The sequence below is a fragment of the Heterodontus francisci genome, chromosome 37 (assembly GCF_036365525.1).
Source record: "Heterodontus francisci isolate sHetFra1 chromosome 37, sHetFra1.hap1, whole genome shotgun sequence".
NCBI lineage: Eukaryota > Metazoa > Chordata > Chondrichthyes > Heterodontiformes > Heterodontidae > Heterodontus > Heterodontus francisci.
In genome coordinates this window covers 12,497,189-12,513,319 of record NC_090407.1, presented here as the reverse complement: position 1 = coordinate 12,513,319, position 16,131 = coordinate 12,497,189, and the positions used below count along the sequence as shown (strand labels likewise).

General features: G+C 43.0%; 1 protein-coding gene across 5 annotated transcripts in view; it reads left to right on the top strand.

Moving 5' to 3' along the window:
* The window catches only part of mmel1 (membrane metallo-endopeptidase-like 1), a 96,830-nt gene that overhangs the window by 31,578 nt on the left and 49,121 nt on the right, over window positions 1-16,131 (top strand). For 3 of the 5 annotated variants that reach the window (XM_068017125.1, XM_068017127.1, XM_068017128.1), the window contains one exon: window positions 5,362-5,525. In XM_068017125.1, coding sequence (XP_067873226.1) covers window positions 5,362-5,525 — 164 coding nt within the window. Of the gene's footprint in view, window positions 1-4,826; window positions 5,259-5,361; window positions 5,526-16,131 lie in introns of those variants that run through there. The other 2 variants (XM_068017126.1, XM_068017124.1) reach the window with 1 other exon arrangement.

Genomic DNA, 16,131 nt, shown 5'->3' with positions numbered 1-16,131 from the left:
AGAACATCGACACCATTCAAGACAAAGCAGCTCACTTGATCAGCACCCCAACCACAACCTTCAACATTTACTCCCTCCACCACCGGCGCTCACTGGCAGCAGTGTGTACCATCTACAAGATGCACTGCAGCAACTCACCGAGGCTCCTTTGACAGCAACTTCCAAACCTGTGACTTTGAACACCTAGAAGGACAAGGGCAGCAGATGCATGGGAACACCACCACCTGTAAGTTCCTCTCCAACCCACACACCATTTTGACTTGGAACTATATCGCCATTCCTTCACTGTCGCTGGGTCAAAATCCTGGAACTCCCTTCCTAACAGCACTGTGGGTGTACCTACACCAAATGGACTGCAACGGTCAAGAGGGCGGCTCACCACCTCCTCTCAAGTGCAATTAGGAATGTGCAATAAATGCTGATCTTGCCAGTGACGCCCACATCCCAAAAATGATTTTTAACAACTGAGTTGATAAATGCACGTGCTCAATGTGGGGTTGCTGAGTTAGTAGACTACAGCCAAGTTGATGACAGGAACATTACAATTGGCCTCAGTGTGCTGGAGTTGGGCAGGGAGAAAATCAGACTGGGTTTCCAATCTGATTGCTATCACTAACTGTTGCTAGAAGGTTCGGTTGTGTGGATTTCCATCCAGAGATGCGTTGGCCTTGGCTACAATTTCCTGCAATGGTCAAATACCCTGTCAACTCACTATCTAGGTTTCCATATGAAGGATAGACCAGAAGGTGCCCATAAATCTGAGCCTGAGGAAGAGTCAAAAAGAACCAAGGGTTCTAAAATTACATTGTAGGCTCTTGCATATGAACACTGAATACACATATTTGAGATTCCTTCCTCTGCTATATTAGCATTGGCCAGGTTGATATCACGCTGGAAACTGTGACAATAGCATATTATCAACAACTCGTAAATGCACAAATGTTTGTATAACCAGCCCACTTTCTAAAATGTGCCTACAATTGGAAATGGCTGAATGTCTCTAGAAAAGTAGTGGAGGAAGAAATTTAAGACCGTGGTCATAGGCTAATATCTCACAGAATAATTTGAGGACATAGACTTTAATTTTGGGAAACATGACCAGATAGAATTGAATAAGAGCACTTAACATGTTCATGTGGCATCTGTTAGTTATTTCATCATGTGCATTAATAAATTTATTTAAAATGTAAAACATTACCATTAAAATAGATACCTGAGTACGTCACAAGGACTTTACTCTAAATATTGAGCCTTGAGTCACATACGTAACCTTAATTGTAGAATATAGAGACACTTTTTACTTCAGGATATATCTTCATCTCTCGAATCCTTCAAATTTTAATATATCTATACCAGCAGCCTACAAATGCATTCAACATTTAACATGACCTTTTACTTTCTAAAACACGTCTGAAAAAGTTGTAAAACTGCAATGGGATCTTTCCCATCCCAGATGCAGATTTCTTTTATGTTTACTGAGGTCATAAATTATTGCAGTTACAAGCCAATTTAAAGTATCTATAAACATTTTCATTAAACTTCTCGAGGTTAAATTTTAGCTTCTGGAATGGTTTAACAGTGTTGTTTTAATGACTCTTGTCTATATAGCTCTAGCATGGTGACCGAGATCACTTATGCAAATTCATTTAATGTTTGCGTCTGTCTGTCTCCTACACATTTTCCTCCTGACCTGCAGTCTTCTCTATGGAAATAATAACCAAGGGTATAGAATTGCTTCATTCATTGTATGTGCAAATATCCTAAATGTGTTCAAAGAGGACATGTTTACAATGTCACTACACAGAGTGACCAGAGAACCTCTTCCTCATTTGGCCCCCATCTCCTTTCAATGGTCTTCAATGATTTATCAACAGTCCAAAAACTTTAGTCAAATAAAATTACCAGGAAGGTCCCAAACTTAATCCCCAATCTCTGTAGGGTTATTGATAGCCAAATTGGGAGTGTTTCAGGACTATGGAATAGAAAATCAGCTCAGGTATTATTCCTCATCATTAACCAGTGACTGCTATTGGGAATAGTTGCATGTCGACTTCAGGTATCCGTCTCGGCTGCCATACTCATACCCATAATCAAATAACCCACTGATACTCACTGTCTAGCCTCCCATATGAAGAATGGCCATGTGGATGAGGTACTGGAAGCTAGTTATCTGGTGGAATTCCAAACTGAGTTAGAACCTTTGGCAGAGGAGGACAGAGGAAAAAAATAATGTAAATTAATCTTGATTCAGTTATGAAAATTGTTGGTTAAACCCCACTCCAAGATATGAAAACATAATCTGAGTTAATACCTCAGTAAAATATTGAGGAAGTGCTGCATTGTTGGAGGTGCCATCATTCAGATGAGCTGTTAAACCAAGGATCCATCTGTCTGCTCAAGTGGGTATTACAGATAAAACATTAATACAAAAAAAATACTGCAGATGCTGGAAATCTGAAATAAAAACAAAATTTTGGAAATACTCAGCAGGTCTGGCAGCATCTGTGGAGAGAGAAACAGAGTTAACATTTCAGGTCTGTGATGTTAAGGCACTACTTGTAGAGGAGCAGGAAGTTCCTGCAATATGCTGGTCAATAATCGACAACCAAAAACCTAATTCATTTTTATTCATTCACAGGATGTGGATGTTACTGGCAAGACCACTATTTATTGCCCCTGAGAAGGTGGTGGTGAGCCACCTTCCTGAATACAACTGAGTGCTTTCTAGGCCATTTCAGAGGGCAGTTTAGAGTCAATCACATTGCTGTGTGTCTGGAGTCACATATTGTCCAGACCAAGTAAGGATGGCTGATTTCCTTCCCTAAATTCTGTCAGTGAATCATGAATTTTTACACAATCCAGTAGTTTCATGGTCATCATTACTAATACTACCTTTTTAATTCTAAGTTTAGTTTAATTATTTGAATTTAAATTCTCCAGCTGCCATTGCTGGGGTTTGAATTCTTGTCTCTAGATCATTAACCTAGAATTACGAGTCCAGAAAATTAACCACTATCCCTTACTGTTTGTGGGATCTTGCTGCTGCACAGGTTGGCTGCCATGTTTACCTACTTAACATGAATGATTGGATAGCAACAATAATTCATTGATTGTAAAGCATTTTGGATAACCAGGGACATTATAAATGCATGTTATCTCTTTCAAACTGTAAATTAATGTTCAAGGAAATCCTCTTTCCCATATTAGCCAGGCTTATAGACCAAATGTTATAAAGCATTTATTTTGAGAAATTACACCCAAACAAAAATGGACAGTAGTATAAAACATCTGGATTTTCATGCTTTTCTATTATATTTTACATTGTAAGATGTCGCAGTGTGAAATTTGGACCTGTTTCTTCCTGTTCAGTGCCAGTTATGGTTCAATGGTGGCACTCTTGCCTCTGTGTCAGAAGGTTGTGAGTTCAAGTCCCACTCCAGGGATCTCAGCACATAATTTAGGAGGACACTCCAGTCCAACACTGAGGGAATGCTGCACTCTGAGGTGCCACCATTAGGATGAAAGCCCTGTCTCCCATCTCAGGTGGATGTAAATGATCCTATTTCCTATAAAATGCTTCATTGGCTGTAAAGTGCTTCAGGACATCCTGAGGGTGTGAGAGGTGCTATATAAATGCAAGCCTTTCTTTCTGTGACACTATTCAAAGAAGAATAGGGGAGTTCTGCAAGCCAACATTTAACCTTCAACCAACACCTAAAACAGATGAGCTGGTTATTTATTTCATCACTGTTTGTGAGGTCTTGCTGTGCAAATTGGCAGTCATGCTTCCGACATTACACCAGGGAGCTCTACCCTCTTCTTCTCCAAAATAATGGCATGCAATATTTTACATCCAGCTGAGAAGGCTGACGGAATTTCAGTTTAACATATCAGAAAGAAAGCATCTCCCTCAGTACTGCACTGGAGTGTCAGCCCAGATTATGTGCTCAAATCTGGGCAAGCCTAGGAAGACCACTATGGCTGAATAGGTTAGATATCCTCCACCTGGTTGATTTTTTTTCCTGCTCAACCTGGGGACTGGTAGAACTTCTATCACAACTTTGACAGAGGTAAGCTGACAACACAAATCAGGAATTGGGTCCTTCCTGATCTTTGAGGCTCAATAACACATTGAACAAAGAAGTTAACAGCTGAACTACTGGGGGAGCCTTGAGGGTCCAGAGCGAAATGTTTAATTCTAAAAATGGGTTTGGATTTACAATTCCAAGTAGGTCACACATGTTATGAAATGATACTTTGATATTCTTGAGACCATATTTAGCATATTTGTCCATAATATCGCGGTGTCATTTCGAGGTGTAACGGGTTCCTGTAAAATTCCTCTAGCCATCATTTAAACGGAGGGTGAAACCCATTTACTTTCACTTATTTTGGGACTCACGACTGAAATTGACTCCATGTACATGCGCTGCTCACAATTAAGCTGCAAAACTAACAGAACCCGGACAATTGATCAACATTCAAAACTGTATTATCATTTTTATTTTAAAATTCACACCTCGATCCTTCTATAAATTGCCGCAGTTTAGATCGCCTGCTGATTCTCTATTAAAAGTTACTGAAACTGCATTGCAGTGGTCTCTTCGAGCACACGGCAATGGCTCGAGTGCAGCTTGGGAGGTGGGGGGAGATGGTTCAAGATGCTGAATGAATGAAACGGAACTAAAATTGACAAGCGTGGATGCTTGGGGTCAGGGCTGGGGAGTTCACTACTCCATCTCTCTCTCCGTGCTGTCCGGTCGGCCAACAGCTTCTGCTAACTGGTGGCCGAGATTGGATGAAGCTCGAGAAGATCACGGCAAGGGTCCACGGAGCAATTCCTATGTGCTGAATCTATTACATGCTCCCACCCACATTTATTTTTTGCAGGAACAATGTCAGGAATGACTCCTTAGGGGGAGTTTCCGTCATTAGGCTGATAAATATTTGCTAGCCGAAGTATTCTCCTTGATTCCTGTACCCCGAGTCCACCTTCGCTCCCTCTTGCCTTGAGTCACAAAACAGCGACTTTCTAAGACTCCGCTACAGAGTTAAGCCGCTCTGCCCTACTCCCTCACATTCGGTTTGAGAGAATCCAACATTTAATGGCATCTGCAACCCAGTTTTCCATATCCTAGGTTCCGCGGATCAATATATTGCTTTAAGGAAGACCCGGCCCACCGATAAGAAATTGGGGGATTTATCCATAGGACATCCATAAGAGAAGGGGAGATGGAAGATCAGGCGAAAGTGCAGATGTAAAGTAGTTTATTTTCGTTCGGTCCGATCCCAGTTTGTTCTGGTACAGTCGGTGCTTTTTGTGCGTTTCAGTAACAGCACTCGCTATCTTCTCTCGTATAGAGTCACCATAATGGGCAAGTCGGAAAGCCAGATGGACATCGTCGAGAAGTCGACAAAATCAGTCAAGAAAAGTTGGACTTTCATTGAAATTGCATTAACTGTGCTGCTCCTTCTCATGGCATGCGCAGTGGTGGCGTTGGTTGTGTTGTATACAACCCAAAGAGGTAAGATGACCCATTCTAAACAACCTGGTTATTGTACAGCAGACCCTGCCGCCCCCCCCCCCCCAAAGGGCTACACTTGATGATTCAAGTGATAATGGCAGCCTTGTAGCTAAACCATACCTTTTAATTTTATTAAGAATTCTCAGGGTGTGGGCATTGTTGGCAAGACTGGCATTTACTGCCCATCCCAATTTCCCTGAAGGTGGTGGTAGGCCACCTTCTTGAACTGCAGTAATTTTCTTTTTAGCGGTTTGATACAATGGGTGGTTTGCTAGGCCACATCAGAGTGCGGTTAAGAGTGTATTGGTGTGGGACAGGAGGTCCTCAGTGCTGTATAACTCTATGACTCTATGACTATATTTGGTGAACTAACTCCGATTGTGTTAGCACTAGAGGCACTACAATTAGCTTCAAAGCTGGTGTCAATGACTTTTTCTGTAAAGTGTCATGTATAGAGTTTGGACTGCAATAATATAGATTGTGATGTCCCTCTTAGTCAGCTGTGGTTCAGTTGGTAGCACCTCAGCCTCTGATTTAAAAGGTTGTGTTTTCAAGTCCCACTCCAGAGATTTGAGCACAAAAATCTGGGCTGATACTCTCATGCAGTATGGAGGGAGTGCTGCACTGTTAGAGGTGTTGTCTTTCTGATGAGACATTAAATTGAGGCCCTATCTGCTCTTTCAGTTGGATGTAAAAGATCCCATGGGCATTATTTCAAAGAGCAGGATAGGCATTCTTCTTGTTATCACATTGCTGTTTGTGAGATCTTGCCATGTGTGAATTGGCTGTACAATGCTTTGGGATATCTTGAGGTTGTGAATAGTCAATTGAGCAAGGTAGTGGGGTACCTAAGGGTGGCTGGCAGCTGTGGAGCCATAATGCATATTAACTCATCACCGACGTGAGGGGAAGGGGGGGCGGGGGGCGGGGAATGGGCAAAAGTATTAGTCTTGATATGGGCTGTTAATGTTACCCTGGAATGGTTTCAGTGACCAAAGTTTTCCAAGAGCTAGTGATATCACTGCTTCTGGATCAAAGTAAAGTATGTTTGTTTGTGCATCAAAGCAGAAACTCAGACTCTGCAGTCAGAATGGAGATCTAACTATGGGCTGTAGTGAAGCTAGGAGATAGTCTCACCACCTGGGTTTCAGACCTGCTGCAGTTTGGTGCAAAGCTACAGGATTCCCAGGTTTCTCCTCGCTTTGAAATCCAACTGGCATTTTGAAACCTTCGCTCCATTGTTGCTGGGTGAGCACGACAGGAGAACCAACAGTAGCAACTCGGCTTTGCTAATGCCACATTGCACCTGATAAAGATAGTGCTCAAAGACAGTTTCTTGCTGTGTAACTGTATTCCTATTTTCAAATCTAGGTTTCCCAGTTCCAGTTGAAATGTCCCATTCACACCTTTTTGCCAGTGCTCATTAAAAATTATGTTGGACTTAAGATGATATGTTTGGTATTAAGCAGATGTAATTAATTTTGATAAAAGCAAAATACTGCAGATGCTGGAAATCTGAAATAATTAATTTTGACACTTTTACCGAAACCGTGAGTCATCTTTGTTTAAAACTGTCAATGACAGTGTTAGTTGTCGTGTTACTGTAGTGTTAGGGACATTGGCTATGTTACTGAAAAATGGTAGCTTAAGTCACAATGATTGTGGCATTAAGGGTGTAAGTGCAAATTATAGTGTTAGTGATCACATTTGTGTCTGTTTGTTTTAGCCATAATGTTAATTAGCATATCAGTGATAGCTTTAGAAAGGAAAAAGAGAAAAACAGAAGAATGTCCTTCCTAAGGCGGCACAGTGGCGCAGTGGTTAGCACCGCAGCCTCACAGCTCCAGCGACCCGGGTTCAATTCTGGGTACTGTCTGTGTGGAGTTTGCAAGTTCTCCCTGTGTCTGCGTGGGTTTCCTCCGGATGCTCCGGTTTCCTCCCACAAGCCAAAAGACTTGCAGGTTGATAGGTAAATTGGCCATTATAAATTGCCCCTAGTATAGGTAGGGAAATATAGGGACAGGTGGGGGTGTGGTAGGAATATGGGATTAGTGTAGGATTAGTATAAATGGGTGGTTGATGGTCGGCACAGACTTGCTGGGCCGAAGGGCCTGTTTCAGTGCTGTATCACTAAACTAAACTAAAGTCAGGACTGCTGGGTAGTGCACTCCCCCAGCAGGCTGCTTGAAGTCTTCTTGAAGTTAAAATCTACCTCAGTGACTCCAAGTGATATGTGTTTGTCTCTGTGCTAAACTATATTAACACTATGGATGTTTCTGCTACTTTTAGTAATGTTGTTAATGATAACAGTAAGACAATGATTACAGTAGCATCTGTGTTATTCGGAGCTGCAGGTGATATTAAGTTCTTCTTAGCAGTTTTTCAGTTTATATAGTTCATTCTTAATTCAAAGTTGATCAATTCAATTTATCTTGTAAATTAACCTTTTTTGCATTAAGTTTCTACATTTGCTGTGTTAATGACCTGGCTGAATTCAAATGACTTTAATGCAAAATCACTTCAAATGATAAGAAGTAGACTAAAGAACAATAACAAGGAATAGCCTGTAATAAAAACAAGAAATGCTAGCAATACTCAGCAAGTCTGGCTGCACCTGTGGAGAGAGAAACAGAGTTAACGTTTCAGGTCAGTGACCCTTCATCCGAACTGACCTGAAACATTAACTCTGCTTCTCTCTCCACAGGTTCTGCCAGACCTGCTGAGTATTTCCAACATTTCTTGTTTTTATTTCAGATTTCCAGCATCTGCAGTATTTTGCTTTTATTTAAGGAATGGCCTATATTTTGTTACAAGAAATATTGACAAATTTTCTATATTTGAGGTCACTAAAGCTCTAATTTCCACCCCTGCCCCCCCCCTCCCCCCACCTCTGAGTTTCCCAAAGCACTTTTCACTGATGCAACTCTGAGGCATTGATTTAGAAGAGGCTGCAAGTGACACTTCCTCCTGAGTGGGGCAACAGCTAGTCTGCATTCTGTGTCCAAACATTGTGGGCGGCACAGTGGCACAGTGGTTAGCACCGCAGCCTCACAGCTCCAGGGACCCGGGTTCAATTCTGGGTACTGTCTGTGCGGAGTTTGCAAGTTCTCCCTGTGACCACGTGGGTTTTCGCCGGGTGCTCCGGTTTCCTCCCACCACCAAAGACTTGCAGGTGATAGGTAAATTGGCTGTTGTAAATTGCCCCTAGTGTAGGTAGGTGGTAGGGAATATGGGATTACTTGTAGGGTTAGTATAAATGGGTGGTTCTTGGTCAGCACAGACTCGGTGGGCCGAAGGGCCTGTTTCAGTGTTGTATCTCTAAATAAAATGTCAAGGCAGCAATTATGAACTCAGGGAAACTGTATGGTCCAACCCTATAACCCTAGACTCCAAAGTGGAGTATACTAACACTCAAACACACAGTGCCAGCACAATATATGTCAGAAGTGCATTTAATCTATCCCAATTGGAACACTATAATTTAGTTATTATAGTGTTTTCATCCCTCTAAGATTAGGCAGTATTAACAATGAGAGTGTTTTAGGGACCAGTTTGGACTTTCTTCAGTAAGGATACCTTGACCAAGCGTTGAAGTGTTGATAAATTCAAGTTACCCATGCTGCTGACATTTATATCTGGAAGGGATTGCATTAAACTGATCTAAAGCACATTAAAAAAATATAAATGAAAGACCCCCCCCACCAAGAATACAATAAATTGGTCTGATGAAACATGCAATAGAGCTCAAGTGACATTGTACACTAGCACATACAGTTCAGCTTGCATCATTAGGGTGAAGGAATCCTGTGTGCAATGCATTCCTGCTGGGGTGTTGGCCTGCAATGTAATGCACTCCTGCTGGGTTGTTAATTGCATGTGATGCACTCCAGCTGGTGTGCTATCATGCATGCACTCACTGCAACCCTGATGTGAAACTGTGAATAAAGATGGACTCCTCAAACTTTTGCACCAACACAAGTTTTTACAATCTGTTTTACAACGCCGTATAACTGCTTGTTCCACAGGATTTGAGCTTTATAGCATAAATGACTTTATTTGACAGCATTTATATTGGGCAGGCATCTGCACATTGTGCTGTTTTTTCCATTTATGTTTCAAGTACAAAATATTCTGAACACAGTCATGAATATGAAGCACTTTTAGGATGTGAGTGGAGAACAAGCACTGTGCTGCTACTAATCATGTGTGATTTTACCACAGAACTGAAAATCTAACAGGGAAGTGAAAAAGACAGAGAGAGAACCTGGTTTTCAGTGGGCCATTCCAGAAATACAACACATCGCTCATAGGGCACTCACACCCACACTGTCTCAGTGTGTAGAAGAGTGACTGACAGCCCTTTTCTTTCTGCTGGGGTTTTCACACACAGTGCCATGATATTTAAAGGGATTTTTATTTAAAGGACTTAAGTAAACCCTCCCTTCCCACTCTTCTGCTCTTTTTTTTCCTACTCATAAGCAAAACATTCTTCATGCAGGCCACAGGGAAAATTAATTAGTGTCTATTTATCCTGGTGATTCGTAGCATAATTACCTGCTTTTAAAGAGTAATTCTAAGTCCCTACTTTCACTAGAGCCACCTGTTGACACAATGAATTCAGAAACTAGACAGATGTTTCATAAAGTGTGAAATTCCTTCCAGTAGAGCAGCAGCGGGAGGGGCCCCAAACATCTGGTTGGCATTTCCAGTCGGCAGAATGGATCTCCAATATTTCTGACTTTGCCTGTCTTCCTTTCAGAAGAAGGAAATTATTATCCCTTTAAATATATTGTATGTCCCCAAACTCTGGAGGACAATATATCATTAATTCCTTTGCAAGTGCTGTTATTAAAGGGACATGATCTTTTTCCAGAACTCTCTGGTGATTTTTCACTAGGTAAATGTTTTTATACTGAGTCAAACAAACCGGACAATGCCAAGTTTGGTTGCTTGTCAGTGTCAATTTGACAGATACTAGCCAGTTTGAAAATGAAGTTTCTACATTTGGGATAGAGGATGGCCCTGGTTGAGAATGGTACCGAGGTTGATACATTTTTGTTAGGTAAGGGTATCAGGGGATGTGGATCAAAGGCAGTAAGTGAGGTTGAGGTACACATCAGCCATGGTCCAACTGAATGGCGGAACAGATTCGAGGGACTGAATGATCTATACCTGTTTCTATGTCCATGTCAACTGGGATTCCTGCTAGAAAGTCCATGTATATGGACTTTGGGTGAGGATGTCGTTGGCCCTCCATGCTCAAATGTGCTGCCATTGTTGGTAGTCCAAACTCTGTGGTAAAGAATGGCTACTTGAACAAGGTACTGGGGGCGGGGGGAGGGGTGCTTCCAAAGCCCATGGCACTGCACCTCAGTATAATTCAGAAGGAATGGGAAGAATGTAAAGAAAAAAGGCACTTCATTCCATCATAAACACATCATGTCACTTACAATTGACAAAGCAACAAGCAGCTGTTATAAATGTTCCAAATGTGATAATTATTCCCGATCCCTGGTGACAGCCAGCATCATTTTTGAGCAGCAGGATGCTCTTTTGTTTTTTTCCCCCCCTGAGTATATGTTTGTGATGTTTGGGTCAGTTCTGTTTCCTGTCAAATACAATGAGAAACCACATCTTATGCAGTCAGCATTTCAGACTCAGTGCCCACTTCACCACTTTTGCAATTTAAAATCAATGTGGCCACGTAGCCCCTCATCCCTACCTGACACTTTCAGTTCTGGGAGATTGAAATTCTGATGTAAGCAGAAATTTCTAACCTCTCATGTCTATTGCTAGCGTGACTTGGGAAGTAGGAGGAAGAACAAGCTGCTAGTGTGAACTAATATGAGTAAGAGCAGGCAGTGGGGAAAAGGGCCAATGTTAATGGGCTGGGAGATGGATTGAAGAGTGGCGATATGAAGTAGAGGAAGGGGAGAAGAAGAGTGCCTCAGATGGGGTGAGTTGGCGGAGGGGGAATATTGTCACATTGATCTGAAAACAACGATATAAACAATTTAATTACCAAGTGTACCAGTACATATCCTCATAATTTCTGTGCAGGAAATAAGAGAGAATCCCTGCAATTTTCACTGTGATCTTCCGCTATACAAGTGTTGGAATGTTAGGTACGTCTGTGGCATAAGTTGTGATGAGAAATTACCCCACTGCACTTTCATTATAACTATATGTTAAAGGGTGTTTTTGAGGTGTCAGATTTTATTTTGTCTATTAAGTCAATTTTACTCATTTTCTAAGTTGGTGTCAATAGAATAAATAACTATTTGCATGGATTTAGAAAATCTTTCTTTGTATTACCTTCGATTCAATTGGGTGCATTTCCTTTGGATTGAGATATGGCCCGGAATTTGCGGTAGTAATAATGGTGAGCTGTCAGCTCTTGCTGTTGTTATTGTGTAAAACTGACACCAACGCACGCAGTTAAACACGGAAATCCAGATGTTGCTGTCAGTGATAACTTGCTGCTCCACAGGGTGCACTGTTGCAGTCTTTGCAGATTGAATCATTTAGAAATCACTGATTTGTCATGAATTCCAACTGTTTACACACTATTGTCAGGATTTCCATTCTGGGGTTGGGACCCCGATATTGCATTCACTTCTGGGTCCCGACCCTGCACTGTGTCAGCAACGCGCATGCGTTGCGATTTTAATTGGAAAGGTAACTAATTGGCCCTTGATCACTAGGGGAACCACCAGCGGGGGTACAGCTGGTATTCGCTGCCCAATTAGGGGCCCGATTATTGGAGATGTTGGCACAGGGTGAAGCGCGGATCACATCAAAGCAAGAGGATATGGGGGAGGCAGAGTCAGCTGTAGCCATTCCCCCTCGGAGGATGGAGGACAGGTGGAGCCCTGCTCAGCAGGGCGGAGATGCAGAGCCTAGGGAGTCACAAGGCAGGCGCTCTACCTGGAGAACCAGTGTGAGATGAGCGGCCACATGTACCGGCATAGACTTGATGGGCCGAATGGCCTCCTTCTATGCCGTAAATGACTCTGTAACTCCATGTCAGAGTTTCCTGGGGCACTGCCATGCCATGGGATGAGAATGGAGGAGTCCATTCATTACATGTGCTCCATAATGTCTCAGTACTTTTGAGCACATGAGCTCCTCCATTGAGGGAGTGGCCAACCTCATGGAGAGCCATATACAGCATCACTGAGTGGATGCAGGAACAGCACAGTGTTATGGTCAGGTGAGGAGGAGGTCTCAGGTTTCCCTCTCTTGCCCTTCCTGTTATTTGACCGCAACAGGATTTATTCTTTTTTAAACAGTGGTTGTGCTTACCACCTCCGTGAGTGCTTTATCTTTTACCTTTACTGTGATCGTGAAAGAACCAATCAGACAGGTTTTCTTGAACTTAAACAAGAAAGAGGTAAGTTTATTATACTTAACACTCCAACTCTATTTAAAAATACTAAAAAATACACTATGTATTCACCCACTCATTCACATGAGAATCACACAGCCACACATAGATTACAGAGGAAAATATTGATTTGGTGGTTGGATTAAAGTCCAGAATAAATAAAAGTTAAATACACAGTTTGAGGTTGGATGATTCAGTGATTGTCCAACTGGAGTTGTACTCTTTAAGTTCTTGGTTGGTCAAAGTGCACTTTGGTTGGCCTGCTTTGTTCAGGGTTTCCTGAAGACAGAATCTGAAGTTAGCTCTCTTCCCCTTGTCACTGGCTGTAGCAGTCAGTGCGCTTGGAGGATTCCCCCAGTTGCAGACAGTTTTCAGACTTGAAGTTTTCTGGGGAGAGAGAGGGAAAGGGAAGCACTTAGCTTTCTGCTGCTGCACACTCTGTTGCTTCTTGTCCCTTTGTCTCTGTAACAACTCCTAGATTCTTCAGAAATGGACAGATGGTCACATGGTTTGCTCAATCCCGTTTGTTTTTTTTAATGAAGTTTTCTGGAACCTTCTAATGAAATTCAAAGTTCTATATGCCCCAGGATGCCAATTCACACTTGGAGGGGTATTGGCTCTTTCAAAGTCAATGTGTGAGAATCGCCTTGGCCATTTTAGGTAATTCAATCACTTAAAACAAGCCATTGTCCTGGCTGGCTTCTTGTTAAACTTTTTGTCTCCAGTTCAATCTCCTGGTATTTCACATGTAAATTGCAGTGGCCATCTTGGCTGCTAGTTTTTTAAAAAGTTAACTTGTAGGATTTTTCCCATTTAAAAGTCTAAAGTAAGTTTCCAACTGATGAAATTAATATTTCTCATTTGGCATGTAGGTTTCTTGACAGCACTGATATGCACAGAATGCATGCCGCAGACTGTAGCATTGACTAGTCATTGGGGCAAATGGCGCAACAAAGCATGGAGTGAATGCCAACTGCACCCCAGCAGGTGGTTCCCCTAGTGATCAAGAATGCCATGAAAGGGCTGAAGTGGCAACAGATGGTGATGAGGGGACCACCCCTCGTGGGGCTTCATCATCATCATCCGCCTCCGTGGCCGCTCCGATGGATGAAGCATCTGTAGAGTCATGTCCTGTGACAGAGGCTACCCTTGCAGTGATGCCAGTGCAGCAGCCTTTGGAGGTGGCCCCTGGCCCCTTCGTGATGAGGCTGAGCACCACGGTTATCTCCGGCCCAGAGAGGCACTAGCGAGCAGACTGCCTCTACCTCAGTCTCAGCCATAGAGGGAGCACCTCATAAGAGTGGCCATGAGCGCAGGCCACAGTGTCAGTAATGTCACTTGTGAATCACTTGAGTGTTTATGTTGTGTGCGACATCAAACTGTTATTTAATAAAGCACTGGACATGTTTTTACACTAAGGCAGACTTAAGTGTTTTCATTTCTTCATGGCAAAGGGCAGGAGGATGGAGAATAAGGTGTGGCAAAGTGAGTATGTGCATTGTGGAAGAGTGTGTCAGGTGGAGACTCTGGACCCTTGCAGTGTTTGTGCCATTGGAAGGTTGCTGACTTTAGTTCTTAGCAGATGCTTGCTCTCACTCAGATGAAGGAGAATCTCCTCTCCAAATGTCCTGCAGACTGAGTATTGCTCAGGTGAAACATGTCTGGATCAGAGTGGCCCCAGAGCCCCTGCCATCCTGCTCAGTGCTCCAGCTCCTGAACCTACCACGGCGACAACCCTGCAAAGCATGGTGACCATTCTCCAGTTCTCCTTCAGTCTCCTCCTTGTCCTCATCTTCCTCCTCCTCTTCCTTTCCCAATGAGCTGTGCCATTCTAGCACTTCCCTCTCTTCAAGGTCCACACCTCACTAACAGCCATCCACAGATTTCCAATTGCTGCATGAGGAGCTGCGGCACCTGTGATTGCCAAAGGATGAAGGTGGCATGGCAGCTTCCAGGATAGCATGCACACACCTGGATAAAGCACTTGCTGTGGTCACATACCAGCTAGCTGTTTATTGAGTGGAATCTCTTCCTGTTGAGGAATCTCCCTGGCTGGTCTGTCAGTGTCTCAGTGGCCACATGGGTGATCATCCACAATGGATAATCTCCTGCACCTGAGGGAATCGGGCGATAGAGGCAAATCCCATTGCCCTTTGAGCTTGAATGCCGCTATCCACCTGGAATTCAAATTAATTCCCTGCCCTCTTGAATAGAGCATCCATTACCTCCATGATGTAATGATGTGCTGCTGCTTGTGAGATGCCACCAATGTCTACTACTGCTGCTGCTTGGAAGGACCTGGTTACATAAAAAGTGCAAGGCCACTGTGAGTTTTACAGCCATGGGAAGTCAATGGCAACAGTTTCTGTGAGCCATCAGATGACCCTTAACAAAGGCACACAAGTCAGCAACCATCCGCTTGGACAGGCACAGCCTTCTGCAGCACTGACAACTCTGACATGTCCAGGCAGCTTCTCCTTTGGCGGTAGACCCTCTGCTGAATGTATTGCCTTCATGCCCTGCATTCCTTACCCCTACACCCCCTGTTGCCCAAGGGTCTGCCTCTGCTCCTGCAGATGTTGCTCCTCATCAATAATCGATCCTGTCTCAGAGTAGCTTAATCCCATTTCCTGTTATGTCCTTCCTTCCTTTCTATTAGAATGTCTTCCTGAACTCCCCCCTTATGAGCCTGTGAGGCCTGTAAGCCGAGGGACACGTCCACTCACTCAAAGCCAAAAGAGTGAAGAGATATGACAGTAAATCTCCTAACTCTGTACAACTGGTTGATTGTGAATGAGGGCCTTCTCTGAGTTTTGCGTCAGGAAACTGGCATGCCAACCTGAGGGGTGTGTTTAAACAACCTATATCCTTGTTATAAGGAGCGACAATAAAGTTGATAGAAACAGAAAATGCTGGAAATACTCAGCAAGTCTGGCGGTATCTGTGGAGGGAGTTACAGAGTTATCATTTCAGGCCGCTGATCCTTCATCAGAACTGGTATAAGTGAGAAATGTAATAGGTTTTAAGTAGGTCAAATGGGGCAGGGGAAAAAGAACAAAAGGGAAGGTCTGTGATCAGGTGGAAGACTGGCAAACATGAGAAGGGAAATAGAAAGCAATGAAGGTGAACAAGGTAAAAGAGACAAACGGAAATCCTGTTGGAGAGAAGAGCAGATCTTCTTCAAGATGGGCATTCCTGGAAGAGACGTGACAGTGAATT